Source organism: Danio rerio, chromosome 5 (genome assembly GCF_052040795.2).
Source record: "Danio rerio strain M-AB ecotype USA chromosome 5, GRCz13ab, whole genome shotgun sequence".
NCBI classification, from domain to species: Eukaryota; Metazoa; Chordata; class Actinopteri; order Cypriniformes; family Danionidae; genus Danio; species Danio rerio.
This window is the reverse complement of record NC_141025.1, coordinates 63528188-63547049: the sequence shown is the minus strand read 5'-3', so window position 1 is coordinate 63547049 and position 18862 is coordinate 63528188. Positions and strand designations below refer to the sequence as shown.

The 18862-nt window shown below is 34.3% G+C and overlaps 1 protein-coding gene and 2 long non-coding RNA genes across 3 annotated transcripts in view; 2 read left to right on the top strand and 1 right to left on the bottom strand.

Annotated features, from left to right (window-relative positions):
* The window catches only part of LOC137490176 (uncharacterized), a 331069-nt gene that overhangs the window by 100207 nt on the left and 212000 nt on the right, over window positions 1–18862 (bottom strand). The window lies entirely within an intron of this gene.
* LOC147844425 (uncharacterized) lies at window positions 32–5174 on the top strand. The gene is made up of 3 exons (XR_015491898.1): window positions 32–299; window positions 692–3531; window positions 5031–5174. It is a non-coding gene; the product is annotated as an uncharacterized LOC147844425 (long non-coding RNA).
* man2a1 (mannosidase, alpha, class 2A, member 1) overlaps window positions 5676–18862 on the top strand; it is a 178848-nt gene continuing 165661 nt past the window's right edge. Inside the window, 3 exon segments of the mRNA NM_001110027.3 lie at window positions 5676–6181; window positions 7786–8043; window positions 13979–14123. Coding sequence (NP_001103497.3) covers window positions 6056–6181; window positions 7786–8043; window positions 13979–14123 — 529 coding nt within the window. The 5' untranslated portion in view covers window positions 5676–6055.

The window sequence follows — 18862 nt, the reverse complement described above, 5'->3', positions numbered from 1 at the left end:
GTATTATAATCGGGTGCAGGAAGGCAGCTGTAAACCAACTGCAACACCACGTGTGCAATTTAAAGCCCACCTGGGAGAGAGAAAGCAGACGGAGACAGGATGAGGTGGGATTTTACAGGATAGTTTATGATAGGACATTAGATTAAAGAAGTGTTTGGACTGACACTGGAAATGCTAGTTCGAGGTTTAATTAATTGTATGAAACCGAGAAGGCATTGATTTCCAATGCAACATTTACAAGGTACTTCATAAATTATTAAATTAATGTCTGCATACCAAGGACTTACTTAAAAAAACAGGTAATGTACAGCATTTTTTCAAAATTATAACAACATTATAAATCTAAAGATACAACCAAACATGTTACATAATAAATATCAATATTTTTCATCTTAATATCTAATTAATCATTTATCAAATTTCAGATTATGAAATTAATTTCACTAACAATAACTAAAGGCATATTCGTCATTATAGATCAATTCTTATATTAAATAAACTACTAAAACTACAACCCCAAATCAGGAAAAGTTAGGACAGTATGAAAAACAAAAATTTGAAAAGAAAGCTTTGATTTTTAAAGTTACTCTAATTTGTATTTCATTGCAACAAATATGAACACAAAATATTTCATGTTTTGTCTGGTCGCCGTAATTTGATTGGTAAATATACATATTTTTCTTTCATTCAGACCTGCAACACATTTCCCAAAAAAGTTGGGATGGAAGCAGTTATGGGCTAGTAATCAGGTAAATTGGTTAAATAATGATGTGATTTGAAACAGGTGATGTCAACAGGTCATTGTAATTATGATTTGCTACAATAGCAGCATCCAAGAAAGGTCTATAGGAGCAAACACGGGCCAAGGATTCCCAGTTTTGTTCACAAATACGCGAGAGAATTATTGAAATGTTTAAAGGGTCACAAAACACCAAAACACATATTTTGAGATGTTGACAGTCATTTATGTGTCCCATGCTGCTAAAAACACTATTAGGACACAATTGGTTATTTTACATTATTTAGAGCAACTTTGTTCTTCTGGTTTGAATCGAATTTTTGGAGCTGCGTCACTGCGCTGCGATCCTTGTGTGTATTCCAGCGTGGAGACTGCATGTCTGTACCGGCGAGTACATTGTGTAGTCTCTGAGTGTGCAGCATTAATTCAAGAGAAAGACTTCAAATTAATCAGCGCACTCTATTGTGAATGTGGTGCGACTTCATTAATATGCATGATAGCTTCGAAGACTTGTTACAGTGTTCAGACGGCAGAGAGATGACATGTTTTGTTGCCAAAACAAGTGGAAGAAGAATAATTGTTTGAAGACGGGGTCGTTTTTAAATGTGCTGCAACGAAGGTTTTGTTTTCATTTCCCTGCTATGAGAGAGCAGCTGGGCTCACGTGTGGACTACAGTGCACGTGACAGAAATATGTTTGTAAGGAACATTTTTTTACCCGAGAGCTTTTCACATCTGGAAATGGTGAAATCTGCATTTGCTGCTCGTCTTCTTTTTAAAAAGATGCGGATCCAGTGGGTGTTGATTGTCCTGTCTCTACAGATTTGGTAAGTAAGCAATCAGTGGTCTTTGTTTATTCAGATGGCAAAGTTAGTTAGTTTTGTCAGCAGTCCTCTTTCAGTTTTTAAAGACATACCTTAGTCAAAATTATGTAGTTACTAAGTGTACAGTATGTTAATATCACTACAATATTATGGACTGAAAGATCCACTGTAAATGCTGCTCTCCGAATGTAAACATATAAACGCCTACGCGTTTAATTATTACTGTTGTGTAGAATTTTCACCGCATTTTGTGACAGGATAGTCTATACACACACAGCTTTCCAGTGCTACCTACTACGTGATGCAGAGTTTTTTTCCCCATTCGCTGTGTGGTATAATCCAATTACTGATGTCCATGTAAACGCAGTCACTGTTTACTTCCGTTTGTTTTTCCTCTGTTAAAATCCGTGCATGCCCAAACGGAAACTCTCATTTTTTGTTCAAAACTTTTCCTCTTTCCCTCCCCTGACACACCTACCTAAAGAGAGCTAGACGCACCCACTTTCCTGACTTTTTTCAAACTAGAGGTGTGAAAACACCCTTCTGATATGGGGATTTGGTGGTCCTTTAAAAACAATGCTCCTTAAAGAAAGATGGGAATACATTTAGATATTTCACCTTCAACAGTGCATAACATAATTAAAAGATTCAGGGAATCTGGAGAAGTTTCAGTTTGTAAAGGGTGCAAACCTAAGCTAAACAACCTTGATCCCTGATGCCTCAAATATCACAATATGTAGTTGCATTCACAATTGCCAGTTAAAACTGAACTGTGCCTAATAGAAGCCCTATGTTAACAGTGTCCAGAAGTGCCATTTACTTCTCTGGGCTCGGAGGCATCCAGATGAATTAGTATTTCAGGTGTTTTTTTGGGAGAAATTGATGTTGTGCGCTCCTGATCAAAGAAGAAAAGGATCATCTAGATTGTTACCAGCATGAAGTCCAAAAGCCAAGGTCTGTTATGGTATAGATTTTTTATTAGTGTTTTCCTTACTGTTCTAACTTTTTCTTATTTGTTGTACATTAGTTATATTTTTTCATTCGTTTTTACATGAAAATATTAATGCATTAACTAACATTGACTAATTATTAACAATACATTTGTCACAGTTTTAATTAACCTTTATTAATGTTAGTGTTAATAAAAGTACAACTGCTTATTCATTCTAGTTTAGGTTTATTAAATTTATCAGATACAACTTTGAGTTTTAACAACGTTGGCCTATAGATTTTAAATGTTTAAATTTAAATTGAACTTAATACATCCTTTATGAGACTTTTTTTTCATTGTTAGTTCTCGTTTATGTTGTCAAACCTACCTAGAGAGAGCCCATGTGCGACAAGTTAGGAAAAAAACTGCAAATAGAAAATGACTAACTGAAAGAAATGGCACAATTATTGTGAAATGAAAAGTTTTTTTTTTATCCCATGCTAGCAAGAGTTAGTCTCAGAACAACTGTAACAAGTATGGTAGACTACTCTTAGGTGTTAAATATGTAAACAGGAAGCAGCTGCGTTTGACTGTTTTGGGGTCTCCAACACATTTCCATTGTGGTCTGTGCAATTTGAAAAATGTTTCTATACTTGTGTGTCAAATTGAAGAAGGTTTTTTATTTTTTAATTTGTAAGTGTTTTTATATATGAATGTGTTTTGCATATAGAAAAATCTTGCAAGCACGTTTCTGTTTTATCTTGTGTTGTGAGAATTTGGACTTGAAGATGTTCTCTCAATCTTTTTGTTCTTTTCTATTTGCATGTATTTTCTTGACTTGCAGTGCGATTGAGTTCTTTTGGCCACCATAATTGTATAATTCAAAATGAATTGCAAATATAATGAAATATGAAACAATACCAGTTAATAAGTAAATGTTTATTTATGGGCTGCATGGTGGCTCAGTGGTTAGCACTGTTGCCTCACAACAATAAGGTTATTGGTTCGAGTCACAGCTGGGCCAGTTGTTGTTTCTGTGTGGAGTTTGAATGTTCTCCCTGTGTTTGCGTGGTTTCCTCTGAGTGCTCCAGTTTCCCCCAGTCCAAAGATGTGCTAAAAGTGAATTGGATAAACTAAATTGGCCATTGTTTTTAAGTGTGTGTGAATGTGAGAGTGTATGGGTGTTTCCCAGTACTGTGTTGTGGCTGGAAGAGCATCTGCTGCATAAAACATATGCCAGAGTTAGCAGTTCATTCTGCTATGGTGACCCCTAGTAAATAAGGCTCTAAGCCAAAGGAAAATTAATGAATGTTTGGCATCATTACACCCACACAAAATCTGCACCTGCAGAAATCCACATTTTTTCCTTAATTTTTAAGCCTATCATTTAATTTATTTACTCATGTAAATATATAGTTATTATTTTTTATATTAATTTCAGTGTGATTACAGAATAATATGCAAGTATTTCAATCATTTACAAAAAAATTTGAGTAATATTTTCTGTCTATTAATGGATGTATTATATGAGAAACCTGCTGTTGCTTTGTTTATGAAACAAATGGTTCTAATTGTAAGTTGGTTTTTATGTCTTCAAAAAAGTTTGTTTTATTTTGTGTGTAGGTTGTCAGCTCTTACACTCTTGAAATCCTTCGCCATAAATTAGCATATTTTTACAAATTCTGTGCATAAATAGCACAAAGAGGTCAGCAGATTCTTCTGGCCCTGGTTAACATAAACGCCATATTTCTATAGGATGCCTTACAATAATACATTAATATCGTTACAAATATACCTGTTTGTAAATGTAAATATCCGGTGCATATATACATTTGTAAATTTATGATATTTACATATCTATTTGAAATTCCTGATTATACTAAATAACAACCTGTATACTATGTTTGTATTTATTTGCAAATTCCTGATTATTAATAGTAACCTGTACATTGTTCATTTATTTGTAAATCTCTGATTACTTAATACAACCTGTATATTATGTTGATAGTGCATCCATCTTTAAATATTTGTCATAGTTTTCTGTAAGTGCACTTATAACTTATACCTATATCTTGCATTTACTGATTTTGTATTTTTAGACCTAAACTGCATTTTGTGAATAATCTAAACTAATTAGTCAGTACCAAAGACAAAACTGGAACTAATCTAACAAAAAGAAACTTAAAGATAACTCTGCAAAATTAGTACACCCAAACTGATGTAGCGGGAAAAAAACAAAGCAAAAAAGAAAAACAGGACAAAAACACCCAAATTAATATGTAGAGGAAAAAACATCATTCAATCATTTTCGGCTTAGTCCCTTTATTAATCCGAAGTCACCACAGCAAAATGAACCGGCCACTTATTCAGCACGTTTTACGCAGCGGATGCCTTTCCAGCTTCCAACCCATCTCTGGGAAACATCCATACACACTCATACACTACGAACAATTTTGCCTACCTAATTGACCTGTACCGCATATCTTTGGACTGTGAGGAAAAAACGGAGCACCAGGAGGAAACCAACGCGAACGCAGGGAGAACATGCAAAGTACACACAACTGACCCAGCCGAGGCTCGAACCAGCAACCTTCTTGCTGTGAGGTGACAGCACTACCTACTGCGCCACTGCGTCGCCGGAAAAAAATATAAAATTAAAATAAAACAAGACAAATTAAAAACAGGAATGAATCAAGAAAAACAAACAATTTCTAAATTTTGCTGTTGTGATAGCTCATTTGATTTTAAATGTGTTATGTTTCTATTCCTAAAGATGCCAGGTAAACAAACTCTGATTTGAATGTATATAAATGTTTAATAAAACAGTTTTATTTAAATGCATAATTTTTTAGCTATATTTACAAAACATTGATAAAAATATGCATTTTCTTGTGGGGGTGTAATAATTTAAGCCAACCACTTCTCTTTCTGTCTCTTATGATGAAAGCAGCAAAACCAGGGTAGAATTTTGACTGAAATGTACACCTAAAACAATTTTGATATGTGTTGGGACAACATGAAGAAATTCAGTTAACCTATTAGTATTTAGACATTTAAGTGGAAACCTAATACGAAAAAGAGTTGTGTTGTTTCAGCTCATTTTAAGTAGTTTGAACAAACAGCAGACGTAAATTTGTTGAGTGTATGTGCTCACCTGAGTTTGCGTGTGTGTGTTGTGTGAGTGATGTGTTCACTCGTTAGGCGGCGCAACTCCACGCTCACTTTTACTCTGTCGGAGGCACAGTAGTGAGTGCAGGAAGGGGGCAGGGTTGACGCTTTTCCTTTGCCTGTAGACCGTCACAATTTGCTGAATCACACAAACTCTTCCGCATCGTCAAAACTTTGAAGACATATCGCATTGGATTCAGTCCGTGGACTCACACCGCGACATTTCTTCCACCGCGAGACAGAGAAGGGAAGGTGTCCCAATCCGCGCAACTCCTCTTCCTGGCGAGAAGAGCTTTCTTTTTCACTTCTGCCTTCTGTCACCTACGGGACCACCGCTCGACACAAGCCTTTAAAAGTTTGCCTTTGGTGTGAATGTGCTGGACTCGTCTGAGAAATGAAGCTCAGCAGACAGTTCACAGTTTTTGGCAGTGCCATATTCTGTGTGGTGGTATTTTCCTTGTACCTGATGTTGGATCATATTGATCACAGCAAAAATCCGAACGGAGAGAGGATTCAGAACGTAAGTAACGTTACCGACCGCTGTCTTATGATTGACGTTATCCATAAATTGTAAACATAATGTATGATTTTTGTGTGTGTGTTCAGACTGCTGAATGCGCTGAGGAAAATACACTTTTCAGTAGTTTGAACTACTCGTTTGATGGTTTCTTTCCAAGTGACATTGATGTATTAAAATAATACACATGCACAGAATTAAAATGGCTGTGATCGGTAACCGTATTTTCCGCATCACTACTACTTTGATCATGTGACTTTTATTTGTAATTCATTGATATACATCACGAAACTCTTGAAGTCGACTTAAAAGAGAGATTAGTTTAGTTTTGGACGGTGAACTGATCTCAAAGGTCATTTCCTTGCTGTCCTTAGCGTCGATAGTTGTTTTTTTTTCTTCCAAATTTCTTCGAAGTGCAAACATTAAACAAAGTTAGTCATTCATAGTAAATACCCCTAATGTTTTTTAAACATACTATAGAAAGGTAATTGAATGAATCTGTTGTGGCAGTAGCTGTAGCACTACAGTAATGTAAACAAATTACCCAATACTGTATTTTCTATACAAGTTATTGGATAAATACTAAAGTATACACCACAGCTTACTGTAGTAAAAACTGCTGTATACTGCAGTATTTATTACAGTTTATCAGTTCATGATGGGTAATACTACAGTTTGCTGTACCATTACATGGGGGTGGTAAATACTGTAGTATATACATTTATAGTATATGTACTCTATACATTTAATTATATAATAATATTCAGTAAACACTATAGTATTTTTTATTTTATTGTTTTCAATCATTTTGAGAAGGTGGACGTTGTAAGATTAGCCTTGAAGTGTACTTGTCAGTTGGTGTGTGATTTACTAAATAAAGTATGAAATACACAACCTAACAAAAGTCGTGTCGCCTATGCAAGTTTGCAAGAACAACAAAAAATAACTTGACTTCTTGTATTGTGTACAAATACAAATGATTATTTTTAAACTCTGAAAGCTTCATAAACAGTGTGCTTTTAACAGGGTATCTGTGGGGTCTTAAAATGTCTTAAATAAAAAAAAAGACAATTCTAGGGCTTAAAGTCTTAAACTCACTGAAATATTGTCTTGTAGGTCTTAAATCTTTTTAAAGGGGTCTTAATTTTCCGTTGTTTATGTAAGGCTACCGAGTGGATCCAAGACACATCCAATCACAAACAACACATCTCAAAAGTTTTATAGCTACTCATAACTAATATTATAACTTTAGTCTGTTGTGCAAACATTTGCTTTTTAATTTAGTATTCATTTAGTTTTTTAAGTTATGTTGAACAAAAACGTACAGTATGTATACAACTAAGGCCTGCTTGTTTTAACACATAACTTAAAATAAATGGCTAAAAAGTGACTAATTACAGTACATCTAGCCCTATATAAGTCTGAAAAGGTCCTAAAAAGTCTTAAGTTTGACTTGGGGAAACCTGTAGACACCCTGTTTGAGTAATTTGTGTTTGTGTTGTGTAGTAACTGTTAAGTCATTGTCTGGATTTTGTGCTGAAGTTCTACATAATCCTACCCAGGTCAGTGTTAAAAGTGTTACTCAGGGTTTTTTCTGTGTTCTACAGGGACAGATTGGTATTCTGCAGGACAAAATAGACCACTTAGAGAGACTGCTTGCGGAGAACAATGAGATCATCGGCAACATAAGAGACTCTGTAATTAACCTGAGGGAAACTGTGAAAGATGGGAAGATGTTTCCTGAAGCGAACATGAGTCAGGGGAATTTGGAATTGTTGCCCCCTGCTCCTGCGCTGCTCCCCATCCTCTCAGATGACTGCCAGTTTGCAGGACAGACCTACTCTAAAGCAGCAGATGGAGTACAGGTATAGAGGGAAAAGACATTTTAAGATTAAGTGAACCAATTGTTTACTTTTAGAGCTCAACAATGAGAATTTCTTCTTCTTGCTGTGTCAGGGCAGTGGGTAAAATTTTGTACTTGCTTACCTAATACAATCACAAAAAAATGTATACTTTTTAATTTTTAATCAACATTTAACTCTATTAAATATTAACTCTCCTAGCTTTTTAATAACTGATTTCTTTTGTTTTTGTCATAATAACGGTACACAATATTTTACCAGATATGTTTCAAGACACTATTATTCAGCTTCAAGGGACATTGATAGGCTTGACTTGGTAATTAGGTAAACTAGGCAAGTAAGGGTAATTCGGCAAGTCAATAACGATAGTTTGTTCTGTAGACAATCAAACAAATATTGCGTAAGGGGGCTTATAATATTGACCTTAAATTGGTTAAAAAAAAAAAATCAACTGCATTATTCTAGCCAAAATAAAACAAAAAGACTTTCTTCAGATACATTTTTTTTTACAGGAAATCCTGTGAAAAATTCCTTGTTCTGTTGAGCATAATTTGGGAAATATTTAAAATGAAACTTACAGGAGGGCTTTAAATTTAGTCTTTAACTGTGAATATATATATATATATATATATATATATATATATATATATATATATATATATATATATATATATATATATATATATTAGTCATGAATTATTGGAATATCATTTGCAATATATTAGTACTTACATTTCTATGTATTATTATTATTTAGTTTTTTAAAAATACATATAATTCTAATATGCTACAATATTACTGTTTTTACTGTATTATAATCTATTACATTTTGCCTTGGTGAGCATGATAATTTTTAAAACATATTACAGAAATCTTATATAGTCATAAAACTTCTATTAGGCTGTATTTAATGAAAAGAATGGTTCTAACGTATGTATTTACATGCATACATGTTTACGCATTAACTACAGTACATCTAATAGTACAAAGTTGATGTATGAACAAAATCTAAAAAGTAAATTATTTATATATAAACAACTTTACAGGCCAACAAATGAATGCATTTGAATGCTAAACTGTAGTTAATTGTATGTTAATTAGATTGTATTAATTTGTCATATCAGTGTCATTATATTTTCAGTAGCGTTTATTTAATGCAGTTGACTCATTTGCTTAATATGAAATGATTACATTTTGTTCCAAACAATCAGAGGATTTCTTAATGATAAAAACAATTACACTTTAAACCCTTAAAATGAATAACATTTATGCAGTTGGTAAACCATTACTCATAATGTAATCGTATTGTTTAATTTTGAGTGCTCTGGGGCACAAAATGCATAAATCAGTCATGCTTTTTTAGTTGTGCATATTTGAAAAAGCAGTTATGAGATAAAAGAGGGATTATCGGTTCAAAATAAAATCATAATAGCATGTTGTTACTAAAATGATGGTGTTTTAAGACATTTCAGTAAATTAGATCTTCACATAGTTTACATACTAATACTTTAAGATGAAGAATGAGACCAGGTTAAAAAAGCGGTTGATAGAGTTGTTAAAACAATCTTCCTCCAAAGCAAAATGTTTTTATAATTATATTATTATAAAATGTACACAAGAAGACTGTATTAACAGCATGATGGTTAACTATTTTAAAAGGTGAATCAAAAAGAGACTGATTAATTAAAAAAGAAAGTTGTATAAGCAGACAGAGAGAAATCGATTGTGTACAGCCACCTTTAATGGTGTGAAAACTTTCTAAAAGTCTGTTTTCCAGAGCAGTATTAGAGTAAATACGGATAAATTAGCAATAGAGAGACCCCACTGGCTGCTGTGAGCAGGTGGAGAAACATCTTCTGAATTTTTGTCACTGACAGCTGACTAAATTTTGCATATATTTGCATATGTGCGTTTGCATCTGTAATTTTTATTGCCAAACTGGATTTTTTTTTGTTTTTTCTGTCACAGAGAAAAACAGAAACACCTGTGTTGTGTGGTGTTTGTCAATAGTTACATTACATAACGTGTGTGTTATATTAGTTCACTACACACAAAGTGAAATATTTCAAGCCTTCATTTATTTCAATTTTAGCGACTATGGATTAAAGATGAAAAACTCAAATCCAGTATTTCACAAAATCAGAATATCAAGACAAAGTTTAACATTGTAGTCTCCTTGTTTCTCAATCTAGTCTGCTAATTCACACAAAGACTTAAAATTGTCTCAGTCTGGCTTAGTATGTTTCAGAATCATGGGGAAGACTGCTGACTTGGCGGTTGTGCAGAAGACCATCATTGGAACCCTCCATAACTCTTAAAAGGATTTTAAAAGTCTTAAGACAATTGCAAAAGAAATTGGATGCTCGCAGAGTGCAGTATCTAAGTATATTAATAGAGTGTTAAGAGGAAGGAAAAAATGTGGCTGGAAAAGGTGCCCAAGTATGACCACAGCCTTGAGAGGATTGTCATGCAAGGTTGACTGAGGCTGGTGTCAGAGCATCAAGAACCATCACATACAGACATTTGCATGACATGGGCTACAGCTGTCCATGTGTCAAGTCATTACTGAACCAAAAACAACGTTAAAAGCGTCTGTGCTGGGCTTAAGAGAAAAAGTACTGGTTTATTGCGCAGTGTTCCCTTCTTTTACAGATGAAAGCAAATTTTGTCTTTCATTTGGAAATCAAGATCCCAAAGACAGGAGGAAGAACAGAGAGACACAAGAGTCAAGCTGCTTAAAGTCCAGTGTGAAGTTTCCACAGCCAGTTATAATTTGGAGAGCCATGCCATATGCTGGTGTGGGTCCATTGTCTTTTTATGAAGTGCACAGTCCATTTGCCTTTTTTGTTTTTTTCAGCACATCAAAGTCTTTGCACGGCACTGACAGCTCTATACCAGGACGTTTTAGAGCACTTCCTAGAGCTGTCGAAAAGCTTTTTGGAGATGATGATTTTATTTTCCTGCAGGACTTGAGACGTGCACACAGTGCCAAAGCTACCAATACCTGGTTTAAGGACCATGGTATCCCTTTATCCCTGTTCTCAATTGGCCAGGAAACTCACCTAACTTAAACCTCATTGAAAATCTATAGGCTATTGTCAAGAGGAAGATTAGAGAACGGAGACACCGAAATGCAGACGAGCTGAAGGCCGATATCAAAACAACTTGAGCTGATCTCCTCTGTAATCATTGCAAAAGGAGGTCCATGTGCTTTTTCATCTTTAATCCATAATCATTCAAATTGAAACAATAAAGGCTTGAAATGTTTCACTTTGTGTGTAGTGAACTAATAGAACACACAAGTTATACTTTTGAAACGAGTAATTTAAATAAATGGACTTTCCCTTGCTATTCTAATTTTTTGGCACACACCTGTATATTCATCACAGATGAAATCCTGAGAAGCCAATCAAAAAATGTGCCATTAGACTCATTCATTTAATAATTTTATCAACACTTTCTTTTGCCCTGGCCTGAAATCACAGCGAAAATGTGATAGATTTTTAATAATTAATAGATATTGTTGTATTATATTGTGAGCTGACTCTTGCATTCGAATAAAAAGTGATAATTCAATAACAATACTAATTAATTGAACAGAAATATGCATCAAGGGCTTATTGGAAAAATTTTCTTCAGCCTATATATTTTCTGAAACTGCAAAAACTTCAACATATGTTTGAGTGGAGTTTAGGTAAAAAAAATGCTAAGGGGCAGTAAGACACCTTTAACGTTTGTTCCTTTTCAGACTAATGATATTTACAGGGAAATATTATCAACAAATGAAGCATTGTTTTATACAGTTCTTTGCTTAACACTAAATTTATACTTCTGTTATCTGAGTGTAAAGTTAAAATGCAGTAAATATATATATATAAACTAAAGTATATGGTTTTGTAATCAAATTAGGTCTGGTGGATTATTTGAAAAGAATCCTAAACTGAAATTCATAACCTCTAACTGACAATTTCTCCATGTCCTTTATTTGTTTTTTAAACTCTGTTAATACATGATACATCCCCTTTAAAAACATATTACTGCGTGTGAACAAACCAAGAACTTGAGAGTTTCCCTGACAAGCACGGTGAATACTTTGTTAATATGCAAAAAATAGAGAATGCAAGTCTTTCATACATCAGGAAAATTGTATTCTTTCATTCTTTCACAAAAACAGTGCGACTCAAAGGCTTGCGGGCCTGCGCTTATCTATTATCCGCATTTTCAATTCAGATCAGTTTGAACAAATGCAAAAAATGTAAGACATTTTCAGAAACCTGACATATTATTAGTAGCAACAGTTTAGTTTTTTATACTGAGTTATAATGTATTGTTCACTTGCTTTCCTTCAGCTTATTCCCCAAGTTATAAGTAGTCACATTATCAGAATGAACTGGCAGCATAACCGAGTTATATAATTCACCGAGATATTTAGTTCACTGATGTTTATTAAAACTTTACTTTTGCTTGCAAGGGATGCTGGTTATTTTCTACTTATGAATATGAACTATTCAAATAGTTTATTTGCAAAAAAAGTTATTTTCAACTTTTTTTTTTAATGAAACTTAAATGAAACCCCCCCTCCCCCCAGATTTCAAGCAATTTGTGCTTTGATTTCAACTTGAAGTATTCATCAAAAGTATTCATAATTAGAAAATGACAAGTGTAATAGTTGAGTATATTTACAGTGCAAATGAAAACATAATGAATGTTGAGAAGGTAAAATGAAAACAAACAATTACATCAAAAATAAAATAATTGTTTAATAATCAAAATTGAAGCAAAGTGTTCGATTAATTGATGCTTTGATTTTTAGGTCATAGTTTTAAATCATCAAATTAATCTACCTTAATTAATATAAGTTCATGTAATTGAAATGATAACAAAATGGACCCTAATTAATGCACTTCAGTTTGTGAAAATGAAAAGGAGATACAACCAGATCCAACCATAGCAATATTTGGTGGGACACCTGAAAACCTTGGACTACCAGCAGGTCAATTAAATGCACTAGCCTTTTTCTTCTTTGTTGGCCTGAAGGCTTATACTCCTGCAGTGAAAGTCAACTAAACCCCCAACACATATTAAATGGGTAGAAAATGTCATAGCATATCTAAAGTCGCACCCAAGGCTCAAATAATAGATTCTTTAAAGTTTGGAGACCATTCCTGTCATATTTTGAACAGATTTTATTCCAAATACTTGAATTGTAAGCTCCCTCCAACCCACTCCTAAATCTATTTATTTTATCATTCATATATTGATAATAATAATAATAATAATAATTTTTATTTATATAGCGCCTTTCCAGAGCTCAAGGACACTTTACAAGGACTGCAACAAAAAGATAAACAAACATACATGAGGTCAAATATAACAAACTGGAATTACACAAACAAGACCTAAGAGACATATGAGCAGAGTAGTGGTGGATCAGATTAAGTGGTCAGTTTGGCAGATCAGAAGTGAAGCATTCAGAAAATAAGTGAGTCTTAAGTAAGGATTTGAATTCAGAGATATTATTAGCAGAGCGGAGTAAGCGTGGTAGAGATTTCCAGAGTTTGGGTGCAATAACACTAATCTTTATTTAGGGCAATAACTTTATCTATTATTATTATTATTATTTCACCTTGTATTTTCTACAGTTTTTTCTTGTACTTTGTTCTTGCATATGTTTGAGTTGCTCTGTTAAGATCTTTAGTTTGTTATGACTGTTAAACAGTTTTTTTCTGGAAAAGTCAAGACTTGTCTACTACAGATTGTGAGAAGTTTTGACAGATCCCTCTGGTGGATTTGTCATCTGAAACGTGCAATGAAATGTACACGGAGCAATGTATTTTATGTTTTTCAAAAATAGGCTAACGCACATATCTCAAATGAGCTTAAGTTGGAATTATGACAGCATAAATTAAAAATGGTGTTCTGATGTGCTTTATTTCAGATGCTGGATGTTTATGATTTGCTCCGCTTTGATAACCCTGATGGCGGGGTGTGGAAACAAGGCTTTGATATCTCTTATCAGGAGAATGAGTGGGACAATGAGCCACTCCAAGTCTTCGTTGTGCCCCATTCGCACAATGACCCTGGTGAGTCACAGCGTTTGTTGACCATTGCCATGTGTTTAGTAATCAATAAGAAAGTAATCAGGTCTGATATTTGTATGTGATGATGAATATTATGCACATCTGGGATTGATTGAGGGCTGGTATTTGATTGAGATTGAGTGTATGTTAAATGATGGGAGGAGCTTGAGCAATTGACAAGTCAACAAGTCAGCTTTTTAAGAAAGCTACTTTTGTCTGAAGTAACAATTAAATTGAAATTAATATAGAATTTTCACTTCAAATGTCTCTTTCGCTTATATTATTTTGGTGTTTTGTAGGACTTAGTGATTCGAATAAATAACCTTTGAATCATTTTCAATATTAAGCTACATCTAAATGCATGTGCAAAGATAAAAAGTGATTAAGTTATGTGGTTTTGTCTACTACTGTACATATTTTTAAGCATGCATGTTTCTAGTGTTTTCAGCATCTGTCATCTACAGTACATGATGACAGATTGTGAAATGACAGATGTTATTGCTTAGTAAATAGTACTTACTTAAAGTTATTAGCCCAAATTATTTTTCATTGTTTTATTGAATATCATACAGCTAATCATTGTTTTCTTAATTAAAAAAAATAAAACCGTATACAGAGAAATTTATGTAGAAATTCAGCGATTTGTAGTAAAAGAATTGTTATCAGATTTTCCTCAGCTCATACTGTTTGTTGTTGCTTTTTATACTTCTCTTTTTCAAATGACGACAATTGATAAAAAAAAAAAAATTAATTAAAAGTTTGCTTGATTCAAAATTTCCGGCATTCGCTTGGTCACATGTTTTGGAGTTATTCTACAATTGTTAATTATTGGAATCCAGTTTAAAATTCAAATAATATCAGAAGTGGTGGAAAAACAAATATACCCCGGGCCTATTTTAGCTATATTTGGTTTGGTAAAGATGCAGAATAATTTAATAATCTATGTACAGCGATTTCGATTTATAACCCTTTTGGTACATAGATTGATTTTACTGAATTGGAAACGAAAAGATCCTTCACGTTGCTCCACATTAATAAAAAATGTCATGTCTTGCCTGCAACTTGAGAAGCTAAGACTTTCCCTTAAAAATAAAAGTAAGTATTTCCATGCAATATAGAATCCGTTTATTGAGAACATTAACAAAAGAGCAGTGATTGAACTCTAGTAGAAGCACCTCAAAATCACCCCCTTATTTAGTTTTTTTTTGCTTTCTGTTTTTTGCCTCTTCCCCTCACTTTTTTTCTGTATTTTTTTTAGTTTTAAGTGTAATACTAACATGATGTTACTACTTTTTGTTTAAAAGGAAAAAAAGTATACATATGCAAGCTATAATTTGTACTGATGTAAAAAATACAATAAAGAGAATGTAAAAAAATTACTTTTTAAAAAAAAATTTATTGTGAAAAAACAAACACTATTTCAGTACAAATAGTTACATATCATTATCATTACATATAAAAAATTATTTAAAAAATGATAATAACAATAAGGGGAAAAGAAAAATGGAAACAAGAGTAATAAAAGTGTACAGGTACATTGTCAATGTTAAAAGGAAATATTTACAACTAAACTGTATAAAATAGTAATAGTTAAAAACAAACAAAAATGGAATTACTATGAAATAAATAAATTAAAAAGGAAGGAGAGTGCATCTATTAAATGGACGGCAAGACCTTAAGAAAGCTCAAGTAAGTTATGAAACATCGACACTTTAAAGAAATTAGTTTTCCAAGAGCCTCTTACTTTTCCAAGTTTAGAAAATGTATGGTATCTACAAGCCATTGGACTTGGAGGCTTATTTGATTTCCAATGAAGTAGAATACGACCCCTAGCTAATAATGAGGCAAAGGCCAAAAAAAAAAAAAAAAAGTTGTTTAGAATTGAACTGGGACCAAATCTTTGGAACGCCAAAATGGCTATATTTGGTCTATAAAAATGGTCTATATTTACCTGCAACATCTTAGACATAATTGTAAAATAATTAAGTCAATAATTCTGTAAGGGGGCACATAAAGAACATATGACTTAAATTACACCGTGGTAATAATAATAATTATAATTCGTCACATTTATATAGCGCTTTTCTGGGCACTCAAAGCGCTTTACACAATGGGGGGGAATCTCCTCATCCACCACCAGTGTGCAGCATCCACCTGGATGACGCGACGGCAGCCATTTTGCGCCAGACCACACACCACACACCAGCTGATTGGTGGAGAGGAGACAGAGTGATGATGTGCCAATCATGATATGGGGAGGGTTAGGAGGCCATGATGGACAGAGGCCAGTGGGCAGATTTGGCCAGGATGCCGGGGTTAAACCCCTACTCTTTTTCGAAGGACATCCTGGGATTTTTAACGACCACAGAGAGTCGGGACCTCGGTTTAACGTCTCATCCGAAAGACGGCGCTCACTGAGCAGTATAGAGTCCCCGTCACTATACTGGGGCATTAGGACCCACACAGACCGCAGGTTGGGCGCCCCCTGCTGGCCTCACTAACACCACTTCCGGCAGCAACCTAGCTTTCCCAAGTGGTCTCCCATCCAGGTACTGACCGGGCGCAGCCCTGCTTAGCTTCAGTGGGCGACCATGTGAGAGTTGCAGAGAGCTAGTGTGCATGACATCTGTCACATCTGTCATCAATATTGGGAAAAAAAATCTGATTTTGCCTTTTTACATTCTATGAAATACTGTAAATTGTATCAGGCTAAGGCGAGCACAAATTGTACTAGAACGTATTAAAGAAAATTTTTAATGACAAATTCTAAGTCATAAATAAAAATAAAAAAACATTACTGACATAAACATTCTTAAATGTTACTAAAGTGAGGAGAGTAATAAGGGTTTGTTCACCCAAAAATGAAATTTACTTTGTGGTTTACTCAGTCTTAAGGCATACTATTATATGTACAAAAAAAACATTAAAAAAACACCTTACACCACATGTATGCAATAATCATGTACGCCTGTGACCTTATAAGCATGTATAAAGAACCCTGCATATAATTAGATATGGTATTTATTTACAGGGTGGGTGAAAAGTAACTACATTGAATATTTATACAGTATAATTAGAGGACTAAATATAATACAATTAAACAACAATCACCTGATCTACCCCAATGTAAACCTCATATTATTGTGTCTCACCTTGTGTTTGGAAACATGGCACACTTGGTACTCCTTGAAGACATTGCGGCACATTCTAAGGAGAGAGCACTAGGGCTGCAACAACGAAGTGACTAAATTGATAAAATCGATTACTAATAGCTTTGACAACGAATTTCATAATCGATTTGTTGTGTCACACGTCATGGGGGACGTTTGATTATTAAAAACACTTTAGTAAAGCGCGGAGTGGAGTGAACACGGTCTCTCTCGTGCACTGATACAGAGTTCAGCGCCTCTTAGACAGGGATGAGGAGGAAGGGAGTTCAACAATGCTGGATGCTTGGTGCTGATGTTTTACTTGTTATCCAGCTTGACATGCATGACAAGTTAGCGGTAGCTCATTTACCTTTAGAGCAGCAACTGAGAAAATCAAATTGAGCTTTGGCTCAGTGTCTGGCGCTGAGCCAGAGAGAGCTTGCTGAGCAGAGCTCTCAGTAAGGGATCGTGGGAAAAGTGCTTCTTTTTTTAAAAAAAAAAAAGCTGAGTCCTGCATTTTCTGCTTTTTAGGAATGAAGGAAACGTTCTCACATTACCCAATTCACAAATAATTTAATTTGTTTTACGCAAACAATCACTTAATGTTTAGGTGTTTTTTTATTTGTAAACAATACATTATTTCTTATGCTATTTCAGGTCTAGTATGTATTTTGATTTAAAAATATTTAGATATTTGGACTGAAAACAGGACAAAACTACTTAGTTTTTTTATTTTGTTATTATTATTATTATTATTATTATTATTATTATTAGTTTTTATAACAGCTCATGGATGAGCTTTTTTGAATAAACGGTTGAAAATTAATGCGTTTCTTTATAAAAAAAATCCGATTCATTGATAAAAAAAAAAGTATTCGACAGATTAATCGATTATTAAAATAATAGTTAGTTGCAGCCCTAGAGAGCACACCTTGGGTATGTTTGCTGTAGAATGGCTGTTCAGTTGATTTGGGTTCCCCATAGAAGTCATTATTGATTTATGCATCTTTTTTTAAATTGCACATTTTTCTGGCTTCCTTCTCAGACTAAAAATCATCACATTCATTATTGTTAGTTTTTTTTTTTTTTCTCTATTTGTTTTATGATTGTTTTGTATATGGATGAGGTTTGCTTTGCAGCCCTTAGGGCCTACTCACACTATGCTATCCGAACCGTGCCCAGGCCCGTTTCCCGGATCTTTTGAGAAGTGTGAGTGCGCTGAATCGGGCTCTGGCACAGTTCACTTGGCCGGCCCTGGTCCGGTTGGAAGAGGTGTGCCTGAGCGCGGTTCACTTGGGCTTTGTGAGTGTGAGTGCAAAACGCGCCAAAGCCCGAAACTGAAAGCGAGACGTAACTTTAAGGGGCTGTTTCATATGGATTTATTAATCATTCTTACTGTTCAGTGAACGCAAACTGCTGTAGTTTATTAAAGATGCAAACCCCTCACTGCATGACAGCTGCGCACCTTCAGCAGACCTCCTCATTCCTGCAGCACGAGGGCTTTATGATTGTTTATTAGTGCCAAAAGTGGCGGATCTGTTCGACGAAATATCTGACTGCGTGTCACCGCATCCCCAAGAACTGCTTGGTAAA